This window comes from Chiloscyllium punctatum, chromosome 10 (genome assembly GCF_047496795.1).
Source record: "Chiloscyllium punctatum isolate Juve2018m chromosome 10, sChiPun1.3, whole genome shotgun sequence".
NCBI classification, from domain to species: Eukaryota; Metazoa; Chordata; class Chondrichthyes; order Orectolobiformes; family Hemiscylliidae; genus Chiloscyllium; species Chiloscyllium punctatum.
The window spans coordinates 87,660,400-87,683,142 of NC_092748.1; the positions used below are offsets into that span (position 1 = coordinate 87,660,400).

A 22,743-nucleotide genomic window follows, 5' to 3' on the forward strand; every position below is an offset into this window, starting at 1 on the left:
TAACTACATCTCTGATATCAGGGATACTCAAGAGACTAGAATCAGAAAATTGCAGGTGTTCAGAGGTTTATAGAGATGGAGGAAATCACTGTGACAGGTAAGGGCTCAATCACAAATGGATGTGAAAATAAGGATGAGAACTTTATCATTGAGGCATTGCTTAATCAGAAGTTACTATAAGTCATCAGATATAGTGGGGAACAGGTAAATAGGATTTAGCATTATGATGTAAACAGTGAAATATGTGTCTTAAATTATTTGTTGTAAAATTAGGTTTCTGATTTTAAACCATTCACTGGGTTTTCTGTGGGTCTGAATTTAATAACTAACTTGGAAATCTTTCGGTAGCTGCAATACTTTTGTTTAAAACAAGTTTTTTGATTAGATTAGATTCCCTACAGTGTAGAAACAGGCCCTTTGGCCCAGCCAGTCCACACCAATCCTCCGAAGAGTAACCCACCCAGATCCATTTCCCCTCTGACTAATGCACCTAACACTATGGGCAATTTAGCATGGCCAATTCACCTAACTTGCACATCTTTGGACTGTGGGAGGAAACTGGAGCACCCGGAGGAAATCCATGCAGACATGGGGAGAATGTGCAAGTTTTGAATCAATGGGTTTTTGTGTGCATTGGCAGAGGTCTCCAACAGAATACAGTAATAGGGGTGTAGTTCAGAATGTCAGGAGAGGTCTTCCTTTAAGCCTAAGGGTAATATCTGTAGCTGAGAGGGAGAGGGACAGAGAGGTGTTTTTTTTTTGTTAGTTACACTTCTAGTTTGGATCAGTTTTATGAGGTCCTCAGAATAAGATGGCTATATAATACACTGCGCATGAGAAGGGAAGGATATATATTGAGAATGACATTTCCCTAAAGTGAAAGGTTAGTAAACGATCCCGATCATAAGTGATGGAATAAAACCCTGAAGAGGTTACTTAAAGCTGATACTTAATACTTCTGCTGTGTGGCAACTTACTTTCAATTTATAGTATAAACAGATGGTTTGCTTCATTCTATTTTATCTTAATTTTTTGCAAGAAGTTTCTGTTTCATTTAAAGCAAAATCTGCAGGACTATGTGCTTCTGTTTCAAAGTAAGACCACTTTGTTAAATTCAAAACAAATCAAAATATGGTCAGTTAAGGCAGGATCTTGTCTGGGATAGAACTTGTCCAGTAATAACAACAGCTGAGATCAAAACACTGTGAGTAAGGGCACCACCATCATAATTTCGCTGAGGGGCTGCATGTAAATGGGAAAAAGATTAGATCCTTGAAAGACGCCAAAGATAATGGTGCAATAGTGGAAAGCAAATCCATCACAAGTGATACTCTCTTGTGGTTAGCTCGGTAAGAATAAAACTAGGCATGTGCACTCACTTCTTGTTTGAAAATAATGGAGCATTTTTGAGATAAAGGTGAGTACTTCATGAATGAGGCAGGTTTAAAGACTATCTTGCAGAAGGGAAAAGAAGCTGAGAATTTTTAAAAGGCTGACGCAGTTGAAAGTAAAGCCTCCAAGTGTGGAAAAAATTAAATTGAAGATGCGTAAGCAGCCAAATTTAGTGAATGCAAATATCTTTGAGAGCTGCAGTGTTCCAGAAGATTGCAGTAATATGAAAGTATTTGTTCACAGAGACATTTGTAAACAAGAATAATAATATTAAAATAGAAGTGTTGTCTACCTCCATGTCAATGTAGGTCTCGAAGCTGAAAGGTGATGGTTGAATAAAATTTGGTGTATATTAGAACATAGACAGCAAAGCTTTAGGTGAACTCCAAGTGTACGGAGGGTTGAATGGGAGGAGAGCATTGGATTGGTCAAGTCAAGAGCTGACAAAGGCAAGAATGAGGATTTTAGCTAAGACAAACGTGAAGTGAGACAAAACGGTAAAGAGATGGTATTTGTTGACCTAGGGGATAACCTAGATATGTAGTTGGTAGCTCATCTCAGTGTCAAACTGGACACGTTTTTGTATAATCTGGTTCTTTAGACATATTTATGAAATATGTTTGGGATGTATTATGCTAAATGCTGAAATGCAACTTCTGGGTTGAACTACATTCTGCAAAAAGCTGTGGATAATTTTATGAATTGTGGCAAAAATTTGACTCCATTGTTGTACTGCTCATTCTATATTAATGCAAATCACAAACTGCTTCCCACAACACATTACAAAAATCCCAGGAGAGTTGGATTAGTATGTTAAGAAGTCTTATCATTCTAACTGTGGTTTTAATTGACTAAAATTGTGTTTTATAGTAATGCAGCAAAAATTTTATTTCTCACTTCATAATACCTTGTCAAAATATAATTGCATGATGCACAATCAGCAGCAGAAAATGCACAATATAGCCAATTTATCAAAAATGAATTGCAAATGTCCAAAGACAATCACAGAAGGGAGCAGAAAATTATACCACAGTAATAGACAGCATTTTTATTTTGTCTTGGTTCTCTGAAAATGCTTTAACTGTACATTTAAATTATAAATACTTTTAATCATTTAATTCAAGATGACTTTATTTGCTGTAATATTACAAGTGGAAGTAACAAGGACCCTCTACCTTTGAGGATCACTTATATCTAATTCTATGCTTACTTATTAAACATTGATTTTATTGCAGTTTAGTAGGGAACAAGTATTACGTGCAATAAAAACAGAAAGTGTGAGGGAGAGAAATTGAGCAGCTCTAGTCGAATCAAGTGAGTTAGAAACAGAGTTAATGCTTTGAGTCTAACAGAATCTTTTTTTTGAAAAAAACAGTCATTTTGGACTTAAACTGATGACTGGGATTTTCATTCCTCCCAAATGCAGGAATTCTTCCTCAAAGATCAGGTGAGAAAGTCTACAGATCTTCTAAAATTAAGCAACTTGTTGGCCGGGGTGTGCTTTTTGCTGAAGTTATGTCCCTGAAACAGGAAATGTTTGGAATTCCTAAACAGAGTGGCTGAACAATAGACTATTGTCCATTATTGCTGCTGGAACAAACCTCCCCCCAGACTCCAGATGGATGATCAACACCGTGAAAGGTGGGTGGTGTTTAGAAGTTGGGTTCCTTGGGTTAGAGGTTATGGGTGAAGCTGGAATAAGGGGTTTGGAAGTGAATGGGGGTTGCTCTCAGAGGATGCATCTTATACTTAGTCATGCGCAAGGACCAAAGAACTTTCATCTTCAAAACAGACAATGAGTCCACTGTGATTTACTAGTCCAGGGAAGGTTGACTCTTTTTGATCTTACTTGGAGCTGAATTTATTTTGGCCCAGGTTAGGGAAGCCCTTAACTGGTCATTGTGATCATCGTAGGGTCCCAATTAGAATCAGGGTTAGGAAGTTGACCTTGGGCATTCCAGCCAAAGGTTAATTTCTGTGGTGAAGGTCAAGGACAGAGTATCACATCTAATTTTCTGGCCCTCTCAGCACTTTTCCTGGTGCTTTTCAGGATGGGAAGGCTGCCCTGTTGCCAGAGCTTCTAAGTTTCTCCAAAACTTTCTGTTTTCATTTCAGACCTCTATAATATTATGCTTTTATTTAAGCTTTGTTCAAGTGGTTCCTTTTAATTCAAAATGATAGTTAAGGTTTTTTAAAAAAATATCATTGGGTATCATGGCAGTGGCAAAGCATATCATATAAGATGGTCAAGAATTTTGTTTTTTGAATTTAATTTTAAATGCTACCAGGATTTCACAGAGAGTATCCAGGAGATTCAATCAATAATATATTCTTAAGACCTATGAATGATAGTCACAAGTGAACTGGAAAATCCAAACCTGAGACTTGATTTTTTGCTGTTAATTGATAGAAGTAGAGCATTCTATTTACACCAGCTTCATTTTATCCAGGATTTTTAATATTAATCCACAGTGTTCTATGGCTAAACCAAAATTTTAATAATTTAAAAGACTTGAAAACTTTGGTAGTTTATAAGTAGTTGATGTTGCAAAAGATAAATATAATTCAGCCAACTGAATTACCCTTCAAAATTGAATCAATAAATATTTAAGGAATCTATAAGTGCAATATCAGACTTTCATTCCTTTTAGAATTTATTTGACCAATCAAATTGAGGCTTGTAACAAGGAAAAAGTAATTCATGTGATGTTAAATTCCATCTATATCACGGTACGCTCAGAAAAGTAAGGCCTTTGAAATATTGATGGTTGGCCATGTGCTTAAAAAAGTTCTTTTTCAGACCATAAGACAAATGAAGAGGTGTTTGAAAATGCAAGAGCAGAAGCAACCCCGAAATGAAACTTCAGAAAAGAAAATGTTAGTACGTCAGCTACAATTTCACATCGGAGGACAGCAAAAATAGGGGTTGATTGTTAGATGATGAATATAATAACGTGGTTGCAGATGTGTTACAATCGATGTGTGCAGAGGCAGGGAGAATCATGGGCCCAGCAGCTTTTGTTATTTCATGGCCACTTATTCTCTATCCTACCCCTGACCTTTAAATCTCCACAGTAAACATCACTTGGTATTGGGAACATTGGTCAAATAATTATTTCTTCAAGGTCTGTTCTTGAGGTTTTCTGAAATGGTACTTATGATTTTTGGGAGCTACTGTTGATTAGATTACATTACACTGTGGAAACAGGCCCTTCGGCCCAACAAGTCCACACCGACCCGCTGAAGCGCAACCCACCCATACCCCTTCATCTAACACTACGGGCAATTTAGTATGGCCAATTCACCTGACCTGCACATCTTTGGACGGTGGGAGGAAACCCACGCAGACACACGGAGAATGTGCAAACTCCACACAGTCGGTCGCCTGAGGCGGGAATTGAACCTGGGTCTCAGGCGCTGTAAGGCAGCAGTGCTAACCACTGTGCCACCGTGCCGCCCATTGCACTGTCACTAATTCATTTATAAGGTGTTGCAGTCCAGTACTAACATTTCCTTCAGTTTGGAGGCATTCAGACTGAGATAAAAGCAGAATGAGAAGAATTCAGTTATATCCTTAATAATGATCAACACTCCCTATTAAACTTAAAGACATAAGTGCATTAATTTATGAGACACCTATGACAATGCTGCTCCTTTAACAAGGTCATGTTTTCCTTGTTTCTTTTTCAGAGGGGTCATACAGTCAGAGGTTCTGGCTTGCCTGAGTTTATCTACTTGAAAATATTTTTAAGTCTTTCTTATTTAAAATATTTTTAAGCCAGTTCTCCCAGTTCAGGGTTTGGTTTGGTTTTAGCAAGTAGTCTGGCTGTTTTCGTGGCTATTGGTGAAAGAAACAGTTCCATGCTGATCCTCTCTCTCTCTGACCTCTCTCCTGTCAGAATATGTGTTTAAATTTAATTTTTTGCCTAGGGGGGTGATTATGGGACATTGCAAGTATTTGGAACAGCATCATTAAGTTGCAAGAGTATTGATTGGGTTTTCAAATAGTTATGTTATCCTAAATTCAGTTTTCTTTCGCTCGTGTATAAATAAATTTTGCTTTGTTTAAAACAGAGTGGTTGGGCCAGCTCCATCCCTCCTGGAATATTGTCTCTACACCTGCTTAAAACAACTAGCAAATTTAGGGTCTGAACTAACTTCTTGAAATGTTTTGACGGCATCTGGCCTGGTCTATAACAAAATGCGGTGTTTTAAGTTGGCCCATAACAACAGGCATAGGTTAGTGGCAACTTTTTTTTATTTCAAGATCACTGATCCATACTTCTGCACAGAAAAAATCCTCACCCTGAACACACCTGCCACATCGAGTCATAGGGTCATACAGCATGGAAACAGACCCTTCAGTTGTACCAATTCATACCGAGTATAATCCCAAACTAAATTAATGCCACCTGTCTGCACTTGGCTCATTTCACTCGAAACATTTCCTATTCATATACTTATCTAAATGTCTTTTAAACATTGTAACGGTATTCGCATCCACCATTCCACACACGAATCACTCCCTGCGTAAAAACAATTGCCACCTGTGTCTTTTTTTACAAGGTTCTCCTCTCATTTGAAAAATATGCCCTCTAGTCTTGAAATCCCCAACCTTAGGGAAAAGGCACTTGCCATTCACCTTATCTATACCTCTTATTATCTTATAAAGCTCTATGAGGTCACTACTCAATGCTCCAGGAAAGAATGTTCCAGTCTATCCAGCCTTTCATAACTCAGACCCTCTATTCTCAGCAGCAAGTTGGTACCCTTTCCAGCTTAATAATATCTATCCTATAACAGAGAAACCAGAACTGGACACATGCTGGTGAGGTAACAGCTAATGTGGTTAAAGCTAGAACATTTTAATGAGGCAGTTATTACCCTTTTCAATGCATCACAGATCTCAGTCTTAGATTTGAATTTACAGAATTTGTACTTGCAATGCAGTAAATGGGTGATGTCAGCTCTCATAATCCTTCTGTGTATGTGCAGTTATACTTGCATGAGTCACACAATAAGCCACAGAAATGTAGTGCAGAAAGTGTTTCAATTGACAGACGTTAAACAAAGGTTGATGTACTAAAAGGTACAGTGAAAAACTGTTATCAGAGCTGGGCAACATAAGATCATAAGAAGTAGGAGCATTAGTAGACCATCTGACCCTTCGAGACTGCTCCACCATTCAACAAGATCATGGCTGATCTTTCCGTGAACTCAGCTCCACTTACCCGTCCTCTCACTGTATGATTTAATTCTAATAACATAACCAGTAAATAACAGTCAATTACAAAAGTTTCTTTTAAAGCACACCATATTTTTGATGGAACTTGTTTTTGGCCCCCATGTATACTGAGCACAGCTTCTTGGCCAATGACCCTGTGCTTTCCTGGAACATTGGCCTTCACGATAAACACTGTCTACAACCTCTCTCACAGGCCCTAGACATGTGGAAATGTGACAAGACAGACCAGTGGTTCATACCATAACAGCAGATCTTCTGGCAGAGTGGCTCTTACCTATAGCAGTAATGCACAACCATTGGAGTCTTTTCTCATTTCACTTTACTACAACTGACCTTCTGGATTGCATGGATGGCACTTTCCTAGGAATGATTTCCACTATTCATGACTTTCAAATTATGCCTTGTCTTTCTCATATAACTGAGATATCAAAGAATACTGTCTGTAATATAAAAATCAAAAGAACTGCAGATGCTGTAAATCAGAAACAAAAACTGAAGTTGCTGAAAATGCTCAGCAGATCTGGCAGCATCTGTAAAGTGCCTACAACTTATCTTCTTAATCCTCCAACCTTACTTATTTATCATGAAAGTAGCTCTAAATATAATGCAATGAAAATGTAGTAAGTTTCTTAAGCTAAATTAATTGGCTCCTAAATTCTTGCTACAATAATATATTTTCTTTTTATACACAGTTCATACTTCCATGGACCTCTCAGACCAGCTTTCTTTTAATATTAAATGCATTTGTAATGTGATCACAAGCTTATTTCAATATCTCAACATTTTAATATCAATACTAACCTAAGAAATTCTCATGCTCAAGTGTCGTGAAATATTTGAGATTTCAACTCGTAATTCGTCAAAATGCAAATTATGAGCTCAGCAGAAAATTGACCAATACCATGATGTCTTATCTTGTACAATTTTACTGCACCTTTAGAAACTTAATTTCAAGCTGATTCTTATAAAGTTATGAAAAAAATCCTTCTTCAGTCTTCAATGTCTGTTGAGTGTATTTTCTTGACATTCAGTATTTCTGACTACTATTAGCATTACAGAACCAATCATGAATCTATACAGTGCAGTGTACACTCAGCAGAGCCAATACCAAAACTGTTTGCACCATGCACTGACAAAACCACTTGGTTTTGCATGTTTAATTCACAAGCACTCTTGTCTTGGGTGGCTAATTTTTAACATAGTGTTGAAGCATTTAATCTAAAAATATTTCAAGCATAAAAATAGTTATGGAAGTCAAATGAGTCTGGACACTTCAAAATGTCGGAATCTTATGTTACTTTCTCTAAGTTCAAGTTGCATCAAATTTAGTGGAGTGATTCTGGATGTAAGGCCACATGAGTGACACCCATATCCTGCAAGTTACTGAACAAGATATATTTCAAAAAAGTCCCTTTAGTCCATCAGGTCTGTAACACCAAAATATACATTATAACCTACACCAGTTCACTTTCTTGATCGAGGTCCATAGTTTAGAATGTTATGACACATTAAGCACTCAATTCATGGAGCAAGTCATCACAAGTGACACCTGCCCTAAAACCAGCACTCCTTGAATCTGTGCCATCTTCTGAAGCCCTCAGCAAATCTGCAGGAGGACTGCCATCTGGAAGAGACTGGGAGGTCCTTGTGGACAGGGTGGTTGATACGAGAGGAGATTCATTCCAGAGGATTGGCAGAGACAGTAATGATGACAGATCATGCCAAATTGAATCAGTGCCATTTTCAGGCTGAGAAGGACTGTGCTGCAGTACAAGAAGGAGCTGAATGAACTTCTCTGATCTGCCATGGCAAGTGCTTTACTCTGCACTCACACTCACTCTATCTCTGCCATGGGACCCAAACTCAATCAAGTTAATACTCTGATGTATGCTCTGCTGTATGCAACATCATCCCTCATTCACTCTCATGAACACCCATACTCCCAAACTACAATTGCTGCATCTCCTACATGCTACATCATTTCTCTCTCAGACCACCTCTGTACCTTCCCCCACATGCAGCAGCCCTGTCATTACAAGAGAGTGCATAACAAGACAGAGCAACATTGGGAAGGTAGAAGGGGGCAGAGTCAAGCTGGATGTCCACATCCTCATGCTATCCATGATGTGGAGGAGTCAGTGTCGTACTGGCGTGGACAACGTTAAAAATCACACAACACCACTTTGGAAATAGAACCAGTCTGATTCAGACTTGGATACAGACAACTCTAACCTCACACATTTAAGGTATTGCCTGAGCTGAGATGTCAATTTTTGTTATAAAACTTTATCTTGGGAATGTGACTTAAAAGAAGTACTGGGATTTACATATTAAAGAACAAAAACCAGCAAATCCATTCAAAAAGACTTAACAATACACATTTTTTCAACATATCATTTCAGTTACATGAGACTGTAGCCTTTTTCTGTAAATTCTGTGTCTTATGGTCCTGCTTCACAACCACCTGATGAGAGAGCAGCGCTTTGAAAGCTAGTGCTTCCAAATAAACCTCTTGAACTATAACCTGGTTATAATTTTATCTGAGAAAAGAGTACTTTCTCTCACAGGAGAAGACCAGGACCACTCATCTGGGGATGCATAGACATCTCTACCCTGTTACGTGAGTAAGTTTCACTTGTCATTCCACTCCAATATCACATTAATCTAGCAGTTAGTGGAATGGATTGAACGCCTTTACAAATCTTTGGTCACAATATCTTCTGCCTCATATCTTACAGGTACATTCATCCTCTCAAGCTCAAGCCCATCCCACTCTGGAGCGCCCCAGCTGAGAGTTCTAAGACATTGGAAGGACCATTGCTAGCCATGAATAATGAGCGCCAACTGGAAACTTGTCACTGTCTCGTGAGAATCTGACTTGGAGGCTTGAGAAAAGCAAACAAGATCAAGTGAGATAACCTCACTGAATATCTTGACTGATGCTACCACTCATCGCACCAGAGTCCACATTGCTGGTAAGATTATTGATAATATTCTGCCTGCTATTTTTCACTGAGACAGAATTATGCCACAGGCAGGTAAGAATCAAACTAACATGAAATCATCAGTTTGGTTTTGCCTTGTGTTACAAGATTTTAATGCACAGGAAACTCCCTCTGCATACTAATTTATACTTTTATGTTCATACTAATTCACTCTGAAGGATGTTCTAAAATTATGCTGAGTGGTAGTAGAATATCAGACTGTTATTGCAAAATATCTTTCTTACTGAAAATCAATTTAACTCCCACTCCAAAACTTTGAAATCTTATTTGCGCTGAAAAATGTGTTGCTGGAAAAGCACAGCAGGTCAGGCACCATCCAAGGAGCAGGAGAATCGACGTTTCGGCTTTCTGCCTCTAATCCTGAAGAAGGGCTTATGTCAGAAACATCAATTCTCCTGCTCCTTGGATGGTGCCTGACCTGCTGCGCTTTTCCAACAACACATTTTTCAGCTCTGATCTCCAGCATCCGCAGTCCTCACCTTCTCCTTTGTAATCTTATTGCCAACTTTTGCTAAGATTTAAACCAGCCAGTACACATCTGAAAATGTCTTTTTCATAAACCTGAAGTAATTATTATCAGAACTGTTAATTACTTTTGTGTTTTAGTGTGAGGATTGCATTGATAATTTACAGGCAGCTGTTTGTGTAAAGTTGCTTCATAAAATTTAAGTGCTTTATAGATCATAAAAGAGATAAGTGACAGTTAGTTGATCTTGGGATATAGATGTTGGTTATGAATCATTCAAACTTCATTCTCATAGCTTATGATATCCTTAGAGTCTCTTAATAAAATCACTGGCAAATATTCACTCTCTGACCTCCAGAGAAACAATCATTTACATGTAATTCTTCCAATTTAGTTTACACTATTTGGTGTCTCCTCGACACTGGACAAGTTAAATGTAGATTGGGTGACCACTTCCCTTCAGTAAACAAGGACTTAGTGGGCGGCACGGTGGCACAGTGGTTAGCACTGCTGCCTCACAGCGCCAGAGACCCACGTTCAATTCCCACCTCAGGCGACTGACTGTGTGGAGTTTGCACGTTCTCCCCGTGTCTGCATGGGTTTCCTCCGGGTGCTCCGGTTTCCTCCCCCAGTCCAAAGATGTGCAGCTCAGGTCAATTGGCCATGCTAAATTGCCTGTAGTATTAGGTTAGGGGTATGGGTGGGTTGCACTTTGGTGGGTTGGTGTGGACTTGTTGGGCCGAAGGGCCTGTTTCCACACTGTAATGTTTTCTAAAAAAGATTTTTGGTTATTTGTTGTTTTGTTTTACTCTCATGCTTACATTTTTGTCTTTGGTCTGTTGTAGTCTTCCAGTGACACTATGTGAAGTATTTCTAATTTTCATCTGATGAGACACTTAGCAATCATTTGGACTTAATATTGAGTTTAATAATTTCAGGACATAATCTCTGTTCCAACTTTGATTTTTTTTTCTATGCAGCAGTTTGATTTTGTTCATGGTTCTGCTTTTGGGCAAAGTTGTTTTTTTTCTCAGAAACAGACTTTTATTTTGCTACATCCAATCTTCAAATGCGTACAGTTTCAACAATTTCAATCAAAGCTTGACTATTCAAATTATAAATGCTTAATACTCTTGTACATTTCCGTGGTACACTTCCCCAGTTCTTTGTTAACCTTACCAGAGAGACATCATGGCAGAATTTGTGAAATTTATAAGATGCGCCTGACCTGAATGGCACAGTTACCAGCCAACCTGCGCATCAAGTGGACCCAGTCCTGAACTACACACCTGGTCACCTCTTCAAAACGTTGGTCAGACATGCCTTCCCTTACCAAAACCATTCTGAGTGCATCATCTTTAGGTGCTATACTTTCTTGAATGATCTCCAGGTAAGCAGAAGTTTGACTCAGTTTGGGAGTAACGCACATCTGGGTCATCATTTCATGCTATTTCATGCTTTTTTTCATACACTCTTAGGACACTAACCATAAGTCATCCATGTCAAGCCTGAATGAATCAGGATTCTGATCATCATGTGTCTAAAATAAGTGGAAAGCTTAGTCACACATTTGCTGCTTTTGACTGTTAATAAAGACAATTCAGTGACCAGTGAGCTGCTTCTTATCATTTACAAGTAATGACAACTTGATCTTATGTGGCACTCCATCTCGATGTCAAGGGCTGACGGCCCGCACAAGATCACCATTGAACTAAATGTAATCATGTTGTTGATAGGGCAGCATTTTAATTTTGAATTTTGGAGCAAACACGGCAGAAATTAAAATATTTTAAGGTCAGAAATACAATTGTAAGATTGCATGAATTTGGCATATCCATTCCTTAAGCAGGAGTGGCAGACAGATTTTAATTTGGATAAATGCAGGGTATTGCATTTTGGTAAACAAGGGCAGGACTTATACAATTAAAGATAGGACCCTGGGTAGTGTTGGCGAACAGAGAAACCCAAGGATTCATGTGCATAATTCTTTGAAATTTGTGACACAGGTAGATAAGGTTTTTAAGAAGATGTTTAGCACGCTTACCTTTATTGCTCAGACCTTTGAATATTGGAGCTGGGACATCATTTAAAGATTATACAGGACATTGGTGAGGCCTGTTCTGGAGTGCTGTGTGCAATTCTGGTTGCCTTGTTATAGGAAGGATAGTATGGAACTGGAGAGGGGTCTGAAAAGACTTACCAGGATGATATCAGGAATGGAGGGTTTGAATTATAAAAATAGGCTGGATAAGCTGGGACTTTTTTCATTGGAGTTTAAAAGATTGAGAGGTTACCTTTTTGATGCCTATTAAATCATGAGGGACAAAGATACGTTAAGTCAAAAAGATCTTTTCCCAAAGGTGGGGAAATCCAAAACAAGGGGGCATATGAGTTTGCAAGTTTGTTCACCGAGCTGGAAGTTTTGTTATCAAATGTTTTGGTAACATCATTAGTGAGAGTGTCCCGTGAAGCACTGATAGTATGTCTTGCCTTTCTGTTTATAAGTCCTGGTTTCTTCAAGTAGGTGATATCATTTCCAGTTCTTTTTTTCAAGGGAAGGTAGATAGATCTAAATTGATGTATTTCTTGATGGAATTCTGGTTAGAATATCATGCCTCTAAGAATTCTCATGTGGGTCTTTGATTCGCTTGTCCTAGGATGTGTATGTTGTCCCAGTCAAAGTGGTACCCTTCTTTGTCTATATGTATGGAAACTAGTGATAGTGAGTCGTGTCTTTGGTGGCCAGTTGGTGTTCATGTATCCTGGTGACAAGTTTCCTGCTTATTTATCCAATGTAATGTTTTTTACCATGCTTGCATGGTATCTTGTAGATGATAGTTTTGCTGGTAGTATCTAATGGATCCTTCAGGTTCATTATTTGTTGTTTAAGTGTGTTGGTAGGTTTGTGGACTACCATGATGCCAAGGGATCTGAGTACGGGCATATTTTGAAGGTGAGTGGAGACAGATTTAAAAAGGACATGAGGAGCAACCTTTTTTACACAGAGAGTGGTTAGTGTGTGGAATGAACTACCAGAGGAAGTAATTGATGCAGGTACAATTACAATTTTAAAAGACATTTGGATAGTACATTATAGAAAAGGTTTGGAAGGATAGGGGCCAAACGCAGGCAGGTGGGACTGGTTTAGCTTGGGAAAATGGTTGGCGTGGACTACTTAGATCCAAGAGTCTGTTTCCATGCTGTGTGACACTCTGACTATCATATAAAGGATGTTTTTAAACTTAAGTGGGTGAAGAAAAGATTTCCAAGGATTGTGCCAGGACTGGAGTTGTAGAGAGAAGTTGAATAGGCTGGAGCTGTTTTCTCTGGAGCATGGGAAGCTGAGGGAGTGACCTTATAGAAGTTCATAAAATCATGAGGAGCATGAATAGGGTGAATAGCTAAGCTCCTTTTCCCAGAGTGGGGAGTTCAAAAATCGAGGGCATAGGCTTAAGTTGTGAAGGAAAAGATTTAAAAATGACTGGAGGGGTTTTTTTTTCAAACAGAAGGCAGGGAATCTATGGAATGAGCTGGCAATTGAAATATTGGAGGTGCGTAAAATTTCTCCATTAAAAATGCATCTGGATGGGAAGATGGGACTAGGTGAAATCGGGAAGTCTGGTCGGTGTGGATGCGTTGGACTGAATGTTGTTTCTGTGCTGTATGGCTCGACAGTTCTCTGACTCCATAAGTGTTTTGTCTCCTTACTGAAAACATTATAACTCCTTTTACATTTTGTTCCATGACATTTTTTTCATGTATTCTTTCCCACCCTCTAACCTATCACTGAACAATCCATTTGCTGTTCTACCTGCTTCACCTGACAGCACAAAGCCCATCACGTTTCGGTCCTCCTTTTCTCTGAAGATGATTCATATTCAATTTGAAACATTAGCTTTCTTTGTCCACAGCTGCTGCCAGACCTGTTTACTACTTCCATCCCTTTGTGGTCTTATTTCAGATTTCCAGTTTCTTTCTCTATTACTTATTGGTTGGCATTTGTCATTTTTTTCATATCAGCCTTTATTTTTATTTATACATGTAAAATCTATTTTATTGGCTGCCTCTTTCAACTCTCTTCCTCATTCTCATCAGCTTGTCAGCATATAGCTGTTGGTTAGAATGATGACCAGGTTGGCATCATGCAGCAGATCACCATGAAATATGACAATTCTGCTTTGTCACGTCAGCATAGCTCCTCCAGGGCTGTCAATGGAACTTGTTGGAACTTTGGGTCCCTCTTAAACTTATATTGATTCAGCATTCCATATTTTGTATTTCCTGTGTAGCATGAGGCCTCATCTAACCGTGTTACAACAGTAAAAAAAAATACTATCAAGCTCATTGGAACTGTCAGCAGACCTGTCAAATATAATTGTGCCAGCTATCAGAGACATCTCTCAAAGGGATCTGAAAAAAGTGGCAAGTGAACCTGTAAAAAGAACCTGTCAAGTAGACTTGTCAAAAGTTTAAAGAAGAGAGTTGTGCCCTTTGAGACCTCGAGTATTTAGAGCACCTGACCTGTCTTGTAGTCACTGTATTTGTATGGCTGGTCCAATTCAGTTTCTGATCAATGGAAATCTCCAGGATGTTGATAGTTTGGCATTCAGTGGCGGTAATGCCATTAAATGTCTCAGGCTGATGGTTAGAGTCCCTCTTGTTGGAGATGGCAACAACTGTGACTTCCCACTTCTTTCACTTTCTCCTAGTTGATTTCCACTTTTTCGCTTAAGCAAATAGACATAGTCTGTGCCAGTATCTGTGGAGTTATTCTTGGATTTCAACACTGTGCAATCATCAGTAAACATCACCATTCTGACCTTTCGATGGAGGGAAAGTCATTCATGAAGTAGCTGAAGATGGTAGGGCCTAGGGCACTACACTGAGAAACTTCTGCAATGATGTCCTCAGGGTTGAAAGGACTGTGAGAGATTTCCCCTAATTTTCACATTCCCTCTGGAGTTAGCTCTTTTGTCCATGCCTGAGTTAAAGTTATAATGTGTTCAGATACTGATTGGCCCTTGTGAGCAAGTTATTGTTTTGCAAGTTCAATTTGATAGCCCAATTACTGACCTGTCAATCTCATCTCTAATGTCAGAAAACTGATGGGAGGGGTCGCGTTTGACAGGTCAGTAATTGCAAAGAAAGCCTTGGAAGGAGTCTGATGCAACATGGTTCATGGCCACAGTAACCTTTTCTAGACAACAGCAATTCTGTACGCCTACTCTGATACAGTGACAACTGCAACTTGTGGTTGATTTCAGTGACAACATCTGATGCTTTATTCCTCATTGAAACTTCGGGTGGAGAATTGTTCCCAGTACAGGATAGAATGATATGGTCTAGATTAGAGTGGTGCTGGAAAAGCACAGCAGTTCAGGCAGCATCTGAGGAGCAGTTTCCAGCATCTGCAGTCATTGTTTTTACCCAGAACGATTTGGTGTCCAGCTAAAGGCCCTTTTAACCCTTTTTACTCCCTCAGCCACCTGTCTTTTTTTTGTGTTGCTTATGTTCATTCAACCTGCCCTGCTATAGAGAGTACATCCATGACATCTATCTGAGAGTAAACAGATCTTGGGGCATCCTTGTGGTCAAAACAAAAACATCCTTTGGCATGTGTCACACCACTCCCTGTAGACCACACCAACCCTAACAAACTTAAAAAATGACAGATGTTTTTATAATCACAAAACCATGAGTAGAAACCATCACTACATACGATTTTAAATCATGCTCGTGAACACAAGTTCAAGAGATGGAACATCAACTTGAAAATAAAGGATTCTTATGGAACAGTGGTAGGGACCCTACCTGTGAGCCAGAACTCATGGATTCAAGTCCCACCTGCTTCAGAGGTGTGTAATAGTGTCTACGGCAGGCTGTTTAGAAAATATCTTGATTTGAAAATGATGATGTGATGTTAAATCCATATTACACAACCAGCCTATTCTTCAAACCTTCAGTTGACGTGCTAATGCAATCAACAAAATGGTTTTCCACACACCAGATGGCAATTGTGAGTCATTTTTGGAAGCTAAATGACTGTCATAGCAATAAAAATCCAATGTGAAAGAGGCCAAATTTTGTGGTCAGAATTTCGAAAGTGACTTGAAAAGACAGAAAGACAAATGATTCGCATAAACATCAAGGCTTCAAAATGAAATATTTAAAGAATTACATCTTGAAATTTTTTTTTTGCTGCATAAAACTAACTATTAACTGACTTCATCTATAATTCTACTGCATTAAAAGAGGTTAAAAATTGGCTGAGGATATAATCCATTTTATTATTTTTAAATTAAGTAAAATGTGAGCTTTCAGGGTCATTTTTAAGGCAACTATGTATCTTTATTGGTGGAGGAGGGATAATTCCATCTTTTTTTAATGAGCATTTTCTATGGCACTGTTACCTACATGACATATTCAGTGATGAACTCAAAATGAACCAAAAGTGAAAGTTATTAATGACTTTTACAATAAACCGTTGGTGACATTTTTCAGCTCAATCTTTATTAGAAGGTGCAGCAGGAAGGCAAAAATATATTTGGCTTTAAAAAATCATGACAGATTCCCATACTATTTGGCTACAGCAATGATAAGCTGATTTCTTCCATAATTTCATTAATGGTACAGCATTTTAATGATTTGGTTTGAAATCTTAGCATCTGACATTTAAACAGACTTTTCTGGATTGCAAGCTCAATATTTCCATTGAGAAATTTTTATTAGATTCTTTCAAACAATTTTCATTTGTTAAGTGTGATTATTTCATCAGCAATAATTTTGGAGAGCACAGCATACTTTTGTGCCTGCAATTTCCTCCAATTACTGATGTTGAAAATCGTCTTTAATGCCATTTTCTTCTTTGATGAGGGAGAAGAAATGCAAATCAGAGGAATATACTTGGATGCCTTTGTGGAGGGTGTCGTCAGAACTTCACCCATTCAGCCTGCCATTCCTGATTTTGTTGACCTTCTGTGCCTCCAGTCATGTGCTATCTTGCAATTACTTTGAAGGCTCAGATAACATCGTTTACTGCACTGCAGTAATACATTTACAGCCACATTTGCCAAGATAACAACAGTATCATTGAGACAATGTGCCAATCTTAATGTGATTGTTTGAGCTTCTGTGGTACATGAACATTGTCTTCAGACATACCTGTTTATGTTCTGTAAGCTATAACATTTTACAGCTTAACTTATCCGATGGTTATAGGAGTAATTAAAAGTGATTCTGATTTATGTCACGTATTTTGCTGCATCCCACAAATTCCATAATACTAATACTCTCAACAAAATGGTTTCCCACAAAATCATATTTTGTCATAATGCAATCAGTAGCAGAAGTTGTAAAACAAACCTACCTTGTGGCTGTCTTGTTTGATGGAAAATCTGAATGTCATATGGTCTTGCACTGGTTCTCTGCACCACAGTAACATTGTGGCCAGTCCATTTGTTGGCTTTCAATAGGGTGTTAGTCTTCCAGTCAGTCCAATAAACATCACCTCCATACACTGTTACAGCAAATGGATGTGAAAGGTATTCATGATGACGTAGGACTTCTATCAATTCTGTGCCATCATATAAGGCTGAATATATACCATCTGACCTACATCAAGAAAAATGAGACATAAAGGAACTAAGAGAAAGAGAATTTTCAAACCCACAATTATTTTCTCTAGCAGGAATTCACTCTGATTAAGGAAATGCATGTTAATATTTTTAATGAATAAGTTAGATTTGTAATCATGAATAAAGACTGTAATCAGTGCAAATTATATTTGATAAGCTATATAGCTTCCAAGGTGTAAGTTATAGCTCCAGGCAATGAAGAAGTTGTATTTGTGGCAAAGAGGGAATGTCAGGTCATTGTATTTTGACAAGGACAAATTGAACAATGACACTGAAGTACTTTCGAATACTTAATTTCAGTCTTCCCAAGTCTGACTGCAGCTGTCTGTGGCACTAATTGTTATAGAATATTTTGCAGTGTTCACAGGACTGAGATTTTTGGTGTCATTTCTGGTGCCTAAGTCAATGTCAGGTGATCTGTCCACTTTTTTCAGCTTTTTTAGCAGTTGGATGCATTGATTGGAGGAGTAAATTACTGCAGATGCTGGAATCTGTACTGAAAACAACAAAGGGTGGAGATCACAGTGGGTCAGGCAGCACCCGTGGAGAGAGAGCAAGCTAATGTTTTAAGTTTAGATGACTTTTCATCAGAGCTGATGTGAAGTGTGGAGGAACAGCATTGATGCAATAGTTCAGCAGAGGGGGGGGGGTGATCGTGATAGTGGGTGTAGGGTGTTATCACGTCCTCCCCTTACCACTTATTGTCCTTTCAAGTCTGGCAGGAGACACACATTGTTCTGTCATTCTCACATTCCAATAACTTAATCTAAACTACTAATATGTCACCTTGATCATGCACAGTGAATGCGAACAACTGGATATATTGTCACAATATTGGAAAAGTTGTCTCTTCACTGCAGGTTGATGATCAGGTAGATACAATTGCATCCTTTGCACAGTGTATAGTTTGACTATCAGTCCCAGAGACCCACCTTTCCCCAACATGAGAAATGTGAAATACTAGCTCCAAATTTTACTGAGATATGTTAACATTGCATGATAGATCCATCTCAGCAGCTGCAAAATCAGCCAAGCGCACTTCAAAATCTCTTGCAGCCATGCCAACTGACATGAAGGTTGGGCAGGTCAGGTAGAGAAGGCATTGGCATCGTGGAGATATGACTGGACCAGTAATCCAGAGACCATTGTTCATGCTCTGTGAATATGGATTCAATCCTATCAAAACAAAGGTGGAATTTAAATTCAATGAATGAAGGAAAAGGCTGAAATTGAAAGCTAGTCTCAATAATGAAACTGCACATTGTCGTTAAAAAAAAATCACCTGGTTCACTATTGACACTAAAGGATGAAATTTGCATTCCCTACCAATCTGGCCAAATGAGACTCCATATTCATAGCAAGTCTTAATTCTCCTCAAAATGGCGTAGCCACACAGTTCAAGAGCAATCAAGGACGGGCAACAAATTGCAACGTTAACGATGCCCATACCTCATGAAGGAATAAAAAAAAGAATTCAACCATTCACAGAGGTTTTTTTTTGATTTGGCTCCAACCTACTTAATTGCCTTCTGACAGATAATAAAGAGGTCCGCCAAGGGCTGGTTCAACATTTTGATAGATCGTCCTTTCATAGGTTGTAAGCTATTTAACATAAACTTGGTCCACACTGTTTGTGGGATGGAAAATTGCACCAGTTAGTATGCACCACAAAGAAAATGTTCATTTTTTTTTAGCTATAACAGAAAGAAAAACAAGTTTTATCTTTGATATTATCTCAAAGTATTGAAAAATATTGGGTTTTTTAGATGAAAGTGTTGTGATTTGACAAAAAAAAGATTCTAAGATGATCTTGGATGATTTTTATTCCTATTATATTAAATCATCACCAGTTATTTTCAAACAATAAATTCTCACAACTACCAACAAGGGAAGTTGCTGGTAATAGACAACAAAGAAATAAAAATTCTTTAAGGAATAAAGGTCGTGGCAATTGTTCAGGGAGGTTGGGGGTAGCAAATAGAATGAGAAAGAAGAGATAAAAAGACATTTCAGGATCATGTTCAAATTTTTCATGCAGAAAAAGTTTGCTCTTACATAGCATCAATCCAAACAATTCGGTTCTCAAGGTAATCCACTGTTAGTCCATTAAGCCAGCCACCAGTTCCCAAAGCTTTGTAGATTGTCTTCCTTCCTGCTCCACTCATTGAAGCAGCCTCAATACGTGGGAAACTAGAATCCCAATCTGTCCAAAAAAGAATTCTAACCAAAAAAGACTTTATGAATATTAGCATTTTTGCAACATTACATATATATTCAGAATTTTTGTTAACTATGTCATTTTTTTCATTATTCATTTATAAAAATGAAGCTCAAAGTTCAAACTAATTGGAAATATATGTAAAACACATTAGTTAATCGATTATTGAGTTGTTGCTGCTTTGCCTGCCACTCTCTACTTTGTTTCCAGAAGTTTCCATAACAAGTAATTGGATGAAGAGTATGGAAAAGGTCAGGAATCCAACTACAGGCACATTGGATGATGGGATAACTATGAGAAGGGGAGCAGTCAATGCGGGACTGAAGGTCTTATACATAAGTGCAAAATACAAAAATGAGCTTGCAGGGCAGATTGAAATTGGCAGGTACAATGTTGTGAGTACCACAGAGGTGTGGCTGCAAGAGGATCAGGGCTGGGACATAAATATCCAAAGATATGCATCCTATCAATAGGACAAGCAGATGGGCAGCACAAAGTCATATAGACTTGGAAAGCACAGACTCTGAGTAGATAGTGTTGAGGAATCACGTAAACAGACCCTGATGGGAGGCAGTAGTTGGTCGTGGTGAATAAAATAATTCAGGAGACAGAAAGAGCAGGTAAGAAAGGTCCTATTACAATTACCATAGGGGCTTCAATATGCATGTAGAGTGGGAAAATTAGGTTGGCAGCAGATTTCAAGGAAAGGAATTTCTGGAATGTCTACAAGCTGTTTTTCTTGAAACAGCTGGTCGTGGAGCCCACTAGGCAACAGGCAAATTCTGGATTTGGTCATGTGTCATGAGGCAGGCTTGATTAGGAAGCTTAAGGTGAAGGAACCTCTTGGGGCAGTGACCATGATATGGTACAATTCACCCTGCAGTTTGAGAGGGAGAAGCTGGAAACAGATGTAATGATATTATAATTGAGTAAAAGACATGAAGGACGAGCTGGTCAGAGTTGATTGGAAGGGGAGCCTGGCAGATAAGGTGGTGGAGAAGCAAAGGCAAGGAGTTTCTGTGGGTAATTTGGGATGCACAATAGAAACTCATCCGAAAGAACAAGAAACATACTAAGCTGAGAACAAGGCAACCATGGCGGACAAAGGGAGTTAGGACAAGATAAAACCAAAAGCAAAAGTGTACAATGTGGTGAAGATGAGTGCAAAGCCAGAGGTTGGAAAGCTTTTAAAATTCAGCAGTGGACAACTAAACAAAAAATAAGGCAGGGGGGTGGGGGGTGGGGGGAGGATGAAATATGAGAGTAAGCTAACTAGTAATATAAAAAAATTGCAAGTTTTTTTTAGATATGTATAAAAGGTAAGAGAGAGGCAAGAGTGAGGCAATTGACTGTTTGAAAATGTGTCTGAAGAAGTAGTAATATGGAACAAAGAAATGGTGGAAGGACTGAAGAGGTACTTTGCGTCACATTTCACACTGGAGGAGGATACTGGAACTTTTCACGAGGAGCATACTGGAACTTCAAGAGAGTCAGAGAGCAGAGGTAAGTATAGTGGCCATGAATAAGGAGAATGTGCTGGGCAAGTTGAATCATGTGAAGGTGGATAAGTCACCCAAAGCACATGAACTACACCCCAGATTTCTGAAGGGGATGGCTGAGAAGTTTGTCGAGGCATTGGTGGTGATCTTTCAGGAATTGCTGGAGTCAGGGAGGATCGCAGAGGACTGGTAAATGACAAATGTAACATTTCTGTTTAAGCCGGGAAGGAGGCAAAAGTGAGGAAACTGTCAGCCGGTTGGACTGACCTCAGTCATTGATAAGATTTTCGATTCCATTACTAAGTGTGAGATTGCGGAGAGCTTCAAAGTATTTGTTTAATAGGGCTGAGTCAGCATGGCTTCATCAAGGGGAGGTCATGATTGAAAAATTTGAATTCTTTGAGGATGTAATGAGCAAGTTCAACAAAAGAGCGACAGTGGGTGTGCAACAAAATGGCAGATGGAATTCAACGTGAGAAAATATGAAGTTATTTTTAGAATAGAGATGTTGACTATGTTCAAGACAGGGAAAGGCTTTGGAAATCTGAAGCCCCAAAAGACTTGAGAGTCCTAGTTCAGGAATCTCTTAAGGTTAACATGTACGTTTAATTGACAGTTAGGAAGGCAAATACAGTTTTAGTATTCATTTCAAGATGGCTTGAATCATGTGAATAATGTGAGCAGTGTTGGACCCTGTGTCTAGGGAAGGATGTGCTGGCTTTGGAGGGGCATGAAGGGTTTGTTGTATAAGGAGTATTTGAGGACTGTGGATCTTTATCCGATGGAATTTAGAAGGATGAGGGGGATGTTATTGAAACTTAACAGAATACTGAGAGACCTGGATAGAATGGACATGGAGAAGATACTTCCACTGGTAGGAGAGACTAGGGCCCAAGGGCAGAACCTCAGAGTGTAGAATGACACTTCTGAACTGAGATGAGGAATTTCTTCAACCAGGATGTGATGATTCTGTGGAAATCACTGCCACAGGGAGCTCTTGGGTTTAAGTCATTGAGTGCCTTTAAGACAGAGAGAGATATGTTCTTGATTGTTAAGAATATCAAGGGTCATGGGGAGAAGGCAGAGGAATGCAGCCATAATCGAATGATGGGTCGGATAGCCTCATTTTGCTCCTATATCTTATGATCTTTGTTGACACTTCATGATTCTGTCTTAATCATTACTCACTCTTTACTTCCTTTTCTCTCTTTTCAATGTAAGGCTGATACAGTTTTCTCATCGTAGTTTCCTATTTACATTTCCTATTTGTATCTGACATTTTTT

The 22,743-nt window shown here is 38.7% G+C and overlaps 1 protein-coding gene across 1 annotated transcript in view; it reads right to left on the bottom strand.

Moving 5' to 3' along the window:
* The window catches only part of LOC140482363 (low-density lipoprotein receptor-related protein 1-like), a 1,932,271-nt gene that overhangs the window by 719,145 nt on the left and 1,190,383 nt on the right, over nt 1-22,743 (bottom strand). The window contains exons 26-27 of the mRNA XM_072579726.1: nt 19,798-19,962; nt 17,475-17,719 (exon numbers count right to left, since the gene is read on the bottom strand). Coding sequence (XP_072435827.1) covers nt 17,475-17,719; nt 19,798-19,962 — 410 coding nt within the window. The remainder of the gene's footprint in view (nt 1-17,474; nt 17,720-19,797; nt 19,963-22,743) is intronic.